Here is a 9867-nt window from a genome sequence, read left to right on the forward strand (position 1 = left end):
AGATACAACATTTATTCATGTTTAATACTACATTTGCTAGACAAATAGCAAAATCGTACAAGGCATAACCGAAACCAGACAACATTTTAAATGCTAGCCTATTAATATGCGTTAATTCTAGGCTACTGTGAGTGAAAAGCCTGTACATCAGTAACCCACTACCCCGAGACTGTCATTTACTTCATGTGACACGTGACAGCTACGTGAAGAATTTAAAAGGGATGACATACTAAACCCCTCACCCCTTCTCTGTAAAATTGTGGTAATTTCTTCATGCAGAAGACGCAAGGTTTAATCGGATTAAGAAGAGAAGGAATTGAAGGACCGGTCCGAAAATCACGGCCACGCTTACCCGCAAGAGGAGAGATGTTTTACTTTAACAAAAAGACGTTAAACCTGGAGTTTTTCAAGCAATGAATCCTGCAAATGAAACCGTGACCGATACAGGCACAGTGGAGGAATACCTGTTTAGCAATGGTACCTACAAACTTCTCGCATTCACGGTTGGAACTATTGCCATTCTGGGATTCTGCAACAACATAATTGTTTTAGTGCTCTACTACAGATTTAAGAGACTACGAACGCCTACCAACCTGTTCTTGCTTAATATAAGCGTAAGCGATTTACTGGTTTCACTTTTCGGAGTGAACTTCACATTTGTGTCCTGCGTTAAGGGACACTGGATATGGGATTCGGCAACGTGCGTGTGGGACGGGTTCAGCAACAGTTTATTCGGTCAGTAGACTATTACAATTCGCTAAATGTTATGTTTCACGTTGACGTCGTTCTAAAAAAAACTGAACCTTTGCTTGCGGAATTGATTTAACCGGTGACAATTAATCACCGCTACTGGCTAAATTGATGGTTAACCTCATAGCTAAGCAGTTTTACAGCTGGTTTGATGAAAATTGATGTAACAGATTAGCAGGTTATTATGTTTCAACAAAGAAGATCATTCAACGTTTGAGGGCAGCGGTTCAGCAACCTAACGCGGGGGAAATAAAGTATACGACTGTGATAATATCTTCTTAAAGTTCATTTAATAATCACCACAGGTAGCAAACACCTATAGAAAAAAACAAAAAAAATACTATTGGCAAACGGCTGCTTAAACAATTGAGTATGGTGAACAAAAATATTTAAGGTAATTTGAATAGCAGCGCTAAAGAAGATAAAACACGACAGATATTTGCAATGGCAAAGAATTATGTGCATTACACCATGCAAAAGAAAAAATAAGGTATTAAAACGAATCTTCTGACTACACCTACTACAAAGTATAATCTTTTAGTATTGTTTTTCAGTAAATACTGGCTGTAACTACAGTACAGTATGTCAAACTGTATTACTGGAGCAAACGTAATACAGTACATCGCATCTGCGAAACGACGCGCAATTCGCAGTCTAATCATACAGTACTGTATATATGATCAATTAAAGCGACAAGGAATAATAGCTAAGCTTCTTTTTACTCTTCAGAGTGGAATTAATCACTGCTTGTTTAGCTACGTTGTTTAAAACGTGTCCAATTATTACTACATTTAAGCAACACTATCTGAATTGATATGCATAGTGAATAACCTTACACTTAGAAGGACCTTTACTACTGTATGTAGGCAGATTTAATAAATATTTTCCTCTTTGTATGCATAACATGCTACGCTGCATTTTATATTAATCTTTTCCAGGTGCACCAATACTGTATACAGTATACAGTATATAAGCTGCCTTTTATTTTAATGATATTTCATGTTGTGCACTCTAGGTGCTACAATTAATTCTTTTACCAAACAGTACCAGATTTGACCTTGAATAATTTATCCCTGTTTGTGGAGCTGTGTATAGACAGCCTATATAAGAGTAGCTCAAAAACAATCGTATTTTTCTGTAAAAACTCACTATTTGGGGAGTCATGGTGGTGAGAGCTCTGGGGTTCTGGTCTGGGGAGGCGTTGGGTTTGCATGTTCTCTTAATCTTTCTGGTCTGCATGAATTTTCTCACGGAGCTCGGGTTTCCTCCCACCTTCGAAAGGCATGTGTTAACATGACTGTGTTCAGGTGTTCAGAGGTGTGTTTGTGTTGTACGCCCTGCAATGGGTTTGCTTCGTGTTCAGAGTTTAATCCCATAGGCTTGTTCCCTATGTTTCCAGTGAAGCCCCCAGGTCACCATGTCCTTCACCTGCAATCAGCCGATCTCTGATTATGGCAGGAAGAAAATTTAGCGTTGTAATTAGCATTGCCACCCCCAAAGATGTGTACTTTTGTGCCCAATCCTGACTGAAAAACAGTAAGAGGAGTGCTTTCATTTAAGAAAGTCAGATTTCCCAGTCTTCCAGAACTTATCAAGATGTTCTTCCATGTGTTGGTCATGGGGATTCATTAGAGCAGCATAAACACCAGTAGCTCCAGAGCATTGCATGCAGTTTTCAGCTGATGGATTTACAAGGGGTTTTCAAAAAGTGTTGCTTTGCAGTGTATAGAAACAAGATAATTTCTCAGCTTCATGTAATCACCTTTCATCTCAAAACACTTAGCTCTTTTTGTCCTTCAAGCTCATAATTTTCCAGTAATAGAACTCTTCTGTGTGCTTCTTTTAGCCACTGCTGAATGGCACACTTCCAAGTAATTATCATCTTGAAACCTGCATCATGCAGTGTAGGCTTCAAATATTAAGGCATTAATGGCTCAAGGCTGAGTCATGATTGCAGGCAGACAGTGCATTAATGTGGTCTTAGTGCATGTTTCTCACCTGTGAACCCTCAATTCGTCATGGATAGCCAGATGAGAGTAAAGTTTCTGTGTTTAGATCACTGTTTAGGAGCTCAGTAAGTTTTCTGTAGACACCACTGTCTGATGGTGACCTTAAGAGATGAGGTTCCAAGATCCCAACTGTCAAGCACATTTAAACTCCTCTGGAAGTGGCCAAGGATAAAGACTCTTACATTTCCAAGAAAGAAATAATTCTGCAAGTCTAGCAATTAGACATTAACATGCTTTCTGTGGCAGAGATTGTTTCTAATGTCTGCCACAAAATAAGGTCTGAGTAATGTCTGAGGATCATCCAGACCGGGGACTCTCTTTCATTGATTCTCTGTTATGCATAAACTTCCCCACCCACCCACTGGTTCCTCAAGCACAGGGACTGTATATCCATGAATTTACTTTGCATTCTGACAAAAACTGTCCTATCACTTAAACAACAATAAAACTGAAATCATGAATGCATAGAAATCATAGAATGCATTTCGTTTTCTTCATTGTGTTAAGCCGACAAACTACAAGTGTTTCTGCACTGAAAGCTCTGAAAGGTGATGACACTAGATGCAGTACATTCACTCATGCATATGAAATGGTCTTTTGCAACAATGGGACAGTAAAACACAAGTTTTACAAGTAGGAACAAGATATTTTAGTGATGGGAGGACCAATGTTAAACATATAGTATAGAGTTTTCTGTTAATACAGTAAAATGCTCAACACTCGTTAGTGTTATGTGTAAAGGTGTAACGTGAAGAGTTCACTGGTGATGCTTAACAGTTATTGTGCTTAATGCAACTGGAGTTCTTCATTACTCCTTTTTACTGAGGCCTAAAAAAGGTCATATTTTCCTGGTGTGAATACATATCATTACATCATGTTACATTTTATTAGTAAAAGGAAACATTATTGAAATTCAAAACTCTAAGATGTTCCTTATACCATATATATTTTGAATATATTGTACTGTATATGTCCAGAACACACATACTTTGAATGTGTATTCTGTCTATACTATTGCTTTTGGCTGAGATCTTTTATATTGACCAAAACTGTAAAGGTAATTTAATTCCTTTATTCATCATCTGTACAATCTTCTACGTTAGATTGTGAAAAATAAATAATTGCTGTAACACTGTGACATACCACAGCATAAAACCTTGAAACACATTTACCTTGTTCACAATATTGTTCACATATATAAATAAAGCAAAATATACATTGAATTGAATCCAGGCAGTCGAAATCGACAACCAGATTGAAGGAGGTCAAATTCATTGTGCAAGGGGTGTTCATGACCATGAATGATTATCCTGTTGTGCACCAATAATTTTGCTGGTTACTTTGACAGTCCTGCTCAGTCTGTTTTTGTGTCTATTATGGTTATCTAACTCAGTGAGCTAAGTGGATGTTAGGTCAGATTCAATGAAAGTTCTACTGAATCATGTCTTGGTTGTAGTACACACATTAGAAGAACAGAGTTTTCTTAGGAAGAACAATTGCTGTTGGCTCTTCTTACATGTGGCATGTACACATACTGTACAGCTATGGCTTACATACTGTATGTATGGCTTTTCTTATATACTGTATGGGATACCACTCAAAGGGAGCTGTTAAGTTGTCCCTTTGTGTGTGACATCCCCTTCAAGGTGTAGTCATATGCTTCTGGGATAGATGTCAGGTTGCCACATCCCTTACAAGGTGTAAGCTTGGTGATAATGAATAGATACATTTGTATGTCTGATTCATGGGGCCGATAACAAACCGTACTGTATATTTCTCATGCTTTTATGCTTTTAATCAAAGGAGAGGAAAACCAATATCTGCAAAGTCTGCTTTTGGTTTCAAAAGTAACAGTTATATCCTATTTAGAAAGTCAAGGCAAGTTGCAGGCACAATTTATTTTTAATACCTAATACTACAGTGCAAATTATGATCCATTTTATATTCCATGTTTGCAATTTGGGTAAAATGAAAGAATAAAAATGCCTAAGCCTCGATTTGGGTTTTTTTCTTCTTCAGCACATGAAATATTTATACTTCAAAAGGGGTTTTACTCTGTAGGTTTGCTGTGAAGATTAAAGATTCAGATTGCGGATACTGTCAGATCGACTTTCTTCAGCGCCAATATAATGAAGCAGTGCTTTTCTGTTTCAGTGCTATTTAACCAAATAGAAACATATCTTGGTGATCCTTGTGTACGGCTTCTTGCTTAGCTTTGTTTTTCCTCACAGGAATCGTATCCATTATGACACTGACTGTTCTTGCGTATGAGCGCTACATCAGAGTTGTCCACGCCAAGGTCATTGACTTCACATGGTCCTGGAAAGCTATCGCTTACATCTGGCTCTACTCGCTGGCCTGGACGGGGGCGCCTCTGATAGGATGGAACAGGTACACTCTGGAGAGGCACAGACTGGGCTGCTCTGTGGACTGGGGTTCCAAGGACCCCAACGACGCCTCCTTCATTCTCTTTTTCTTTCTGAGCTGTCTCTTCGTGCCTGTTGGGATTATGGCATATTGTTACGGACACATTTTATACACAGTGCGAATGGTAAGGAGCCTGGCTTCTCCATTTAACACAGTATTGGAAAATTGACTCACAGTTAAACGTATCCATTCATTTTCTTTAAATATAAGTTTAAATAAGTCATTTAAAGTTGTACATTATTTTAGAGAGATCATATTTGTGCTCGTAAATACACTTCCACTTGAAACACTTTCACTTTTATTCTAAACAATTCAGTTGTCAATGAATAAAAGTATATATTGTACCGCATAGTTTCATGTACTTTAAGTTTAACAGTGATTGTGTGCAGGATATGATTTCTTCATAAGAAACAGAAACAGAGACTCCTGATGATTTTGACTTACACTAGAGTTGCTTTCTAAAGATAGTTATTGATACTGAAGTGAACAGTGAGTCTAGTGAAGTATCTTATTAATTTGGAATCAAATCGATTCCTTAATGCATAGATTGATTTAGTATCAGAAATTCTTTTATTTGCTTGAGATTTAGTCACCAGGCAAAGCAGTCATCCCTGTGAAATAACAATATCCTCTATCCTTAATCCTCATTAGTGTTATTTTTGTCACATTGATTTTTGGAGTGATTCAACTACTATGAATGTGTTACTTACAGTATAATCTTGAGCAAAAAAATCATTTTTACTTTCATAAATCAAAGCCCAGTCCCACTTCATCCATGGCCCTGAATGAAATGGTTAATGCTAGTCGCATGGCAACAGCTTACAAATAGAACTAAATTAAGTTCTCATATACAGTAACATTAATGACATATACAGTAATTACAAATAAAATAAGATTGTGTTCCACGGCATTTTGATTTTCAAAATATGCATAGTGCCATCATAGCTTTCAATAATAATAATGAAAATAGTATGTTCTCTATAATTATAATAATTAAGAATACAATTTATTCTATAGTTAGAATTATAGAGAATAATAATTTTCTCTATAATAATAATCCTTGTCAGTGAGAGATTAAAAGAGAAACTGAATTTACATTGTTGAAGTGGCATATTGACATATTGATTTTCATACATTATGATTATTTTTGGTATTCAATCATGTTAGTTTCTTTCTATGATGTTTTATTTTCCTTTCTAAAAATATGGAAGATGCCTATATTCAAATGTTAGTCCATCTTTTAAAATGGAGATGTTTTCTTTTGCAGCTCCGATCCATCCAAGACCTTCAAACAGTTCAGATCATCAAAATCCTCCGTTATGAGAAAAAAGTGGCAAAGATGTTCCTGCTAATGATCTCTACCTTTCTCATCTGCTGGACCCCTTATGCTGTGGTGTCTATGTTAGTAGCCTTTGGTAAAAAAGACATTGTCACACCAACAGTAGCTATCATTCCCTCCTTCTTTGCCAAATCTAGTACAGCGTACAACCCAGTGATCTATATTTTCATGAGCAGGAAGGTAAGTTGTTTTTTGCAACTCAGCATACAGTATGCTAGATAATTGGATGTGTTCATGACAAATAGCAAATTTATCAGTTAAAACATTCACATTTCTTTGTTAGCAATCATACTGTACTGTAGTGTGTCATTCATTAAGAGATAAATTAGATGCATTGCAAGTGTTGCTCTAATACTTTATCTGTTACCTATTTGTAAATCGTTGCAGTACAGAAACTTTGCAAACTCTCATTATCCTGCTTTGTCCTGTAGTTCCGACGGTGCCTTTTACGGCTCCTGTGTGCTCGTCTGGTGAGTATCCGGAGGTCAATCAAGGACAGGCCAATTGCCCGAGTGGAGAAGCCGATCAGGCCTATTGTCGTGTCCCACAAAGTAGGGGAAAGGCCGAAGAAGAAAGTGACTTTCAGCTCTTCATCAATAGTCTTCATAATAACAAGTAATGACACCAACTACCTGGACGTTCCCTCTCAAAACTCTATGTCGGAGGTGAATGTCATTAAAGTTCGGCCTCTATAAGGGGACAATGTGAGATGAATGGATTCTTAGTTTCAAAGACGTTTCTACTGTGAGGTTCTCATGGACAGCTCTTCTGCAGAAGATAATCCATTAATGATGGTTAAATCACCTAGCAGTTTTTGATAACTATATGCAGACAAATAGATTATTTCTATTTGTATTTATAACTTTTAATAGGGCAGCATAGAAGCTGGGCAGCTGACAAATGCAGAACCAAGAAACACAGCTGTCTGTGAAGGTGCAACCAGGTCTTGGATTATAGTAGTTCCTCGCTCGGATGCCTTCTACATGGAGTTCATATGTTCTCCCCATGTTTAAGAGGGTTTTTGCCAGGGTACTTTGGTTTCTTCCTCCCTTTAAAGATTATGTTTGCTGGGATGATTGAAGTTATGCTTGCTAGGTTGACTGACATCTCTTAATTTTCCCTGTGTGCTTGAGTGTGTGTGCCCTGTGATGGGCTGGCGTCCCATCCAGGTGTCTCCAGAAAGGCTTCTGGTTGCCGTGATCAGGAACAAAGATATAGTAGTTACTTGCTTTCTGCAAAGGAACTGGATGCTTAATTGAAAGCAACAAAGAAATAACACAGAGAAATGGTTGCTTTGTCAGATCACCATTCCTGTAATGAGAAATGGAGTCCAATTGAAAATTAAAAGAACATATTTTTAATACTAAATAAATAGTCATTTGTTGCATTATATCCTTACATCTAGAAATAGTGTGAAAGAATTTGCAGCCTCTCCTGAAATGGGCAGAAAACCTAAGGATTGCCTACTCTGTACAATAGCTCTGAAAATAACTGTCCTTGTATAGCAAAATAAATAAAGTCTATTTTGAATAAGCTTTATTCTATGTTAATTTTCCTATACACATTTTGTACAACATACAGTAAGACGTATGATTAAGTATCGTAGTTTATTACATTTATTCAGAGTCAATGAATATGAAAATAAACCAAAATGTGTTCCGAGTTCAAAAAATATTTTTATGTACTGGAAACCTACACAATCTACACATAAAACGTGGAGTTTGACAAAATGAAAATTAGAGCATAGTAAACATTTTGCCACAAACAGGTCATTGATGAGCGTGATGCACAAATACCCCACATACATTTTCTGGATGTTAAAGTTAAGGGTACAAATAACAGGAACTCATTTAGCCCATATTGTTCATTTAATTGCTAGCAGCTGTTAATCTGAAGATCTAACTCTGATGTTCCTTACCAGGGCCCATGAAAACAATTTTAACAACATAGCTAGTCACCTACTTGCTTGAGACACCCACGAGCTTTGTGTTAAATGTCTAAATATGCTATCTCTTATTTTCCATTTTTTATCATCAGGACATAATCCTACTGCACACCACTTCCCTGTAACCACCCCTGTAGAGATTCCCCAGATTATACAATTGCATGGTCTGATTGAGTGAGACACGGCTTTAAAGGAAAGATTAAAGGGTTTCAGCCTGTGCCTAGACATCAACATGGAATGAAGAAGAGTGAGAGCTCTGGAGTAGGTTCTGAGTAGCAATGGCTTTAAGGCTTGTAAGACTCAGTGAGAAAGGGATACTTGAAAATATATCGCTCAGACTATACTGAGGAGAATCACAATTGCTAGACAGGCAGGCTACTTGGTAGTTTGGTTGCCAGGCCCAATGGGGTTGAAGTTCACTGCTGAGGAACAGGGCTGAACAGCTGAGCCAGGACTGATGGGAAGCATTAGCACCTGGATAATAGGGCACTACCTGAGAAGGTAGCTGCATATCTTCTCCCCACAGCTGAAAGAGGTTGTCTAAGTGGTACAGGTGGAGTCCTGGGTACTCCTGGGCTATACCAGCAGTGGCCAGGAGTATGGTATGAGAGAACAACAAACTGACTGCTGCTGTGTCAAGGGTGCAGGTGATTGGGGAAGACCAAGAGATGTCCCTGGCCAAACAGGATCAACCGATATACTGTACCTGAGGAATGAGTGGTTGTTCACAAGTATCATGCTTGGAGAAGACAAGCAAAGAGCTGAAAGAGAAGAGTTGATTAGAGTTAAGGTGATTAGATTAGTGAAGAGGAATTGAAGATGTTTTGGTTTGCGTAGAATTCTCCAGTGCCTGATTAGTGATGATGTGGAACTGAGCTCAAGATTTCAGTGAGTGAAACCAAGAGAGAAGACCAAAAGAGGAATGTGCATACATTCCCAAGGGGGGAACAGTGAAAGACATAGGAGCCTGCAGTGGTTCTGTCTGTGAGATTGAATGAACAGGCACTCAAAATACACAAAATCAAGGTGAGGCACTGGCAGGGATGTGATTATCTTGCTCATCATACTGGCATGTCACATGGTATACTGTGTATCTGAATACTTACGTGAGGTGGCTTTGGATATAATGACAATCTCCATCTCTGGTCTTCTGGCCTGAAGCCTAACACACTTCTCTCTTCAACTAGACATTGTGGAGGAATGATAGTGATCGAAGTACCTTTGATAAAATAACACTTCTTCCAGGCGAAGTGCTGCAGATAACTTAAGGAGACCTAAAAAACCTTCTGGATTCACAACCCTGAGGACTCGAGCTGGCAACTCATGTGTATATACTGTACTGTACATATGGCTTTGTCTTGCTGTATGTTAATAAAAAAAGTGTTTTACAGTAGCCT

The 9867-nt window shown here is 38.0% G+C and overlaps 1 protein-coding gene across 1 annotated transcript; it reads left to right on the plus strand.

Annotated features, from left to right (window-relative positions):
• The first annotated feature begins 413 nt into the window (after nt 1–413).
• opn3 (opsin 3) lies at nt 414–7233 on the plus strand. Its single transcript, XM_088934426.1, has 4 exons — nt 414–735; nt 4991–5310; nt 6454–6705; nt 6957–7233. The coding sequence occupies exons 1-4, from the start codon at nt 414–416 to the stop codon at nt 7218–7220; spliced, it is 1158 nt and encodes a 385-aa protein (XP_088790552.1). The 3' UTR covers nt 7221–7233.
• Nucleotides 7234–9867: the final 2634 nt, after the last annotated feature.

This window comes from Atractosteus spatula, chromosome 15, assembly GCF_055471065.1.
Source record: "Atractosteus spatula isolate fAtrSpa1 chromosome 15, fAtrSpa1.hap1, whole genome shotgun sequence".
NCBI lineage: Eukaryota > Metazoa > Chordata > Actinopteri > Semionotiformes > Lepisosteidae > Atractosteus > Atractosteus spatula.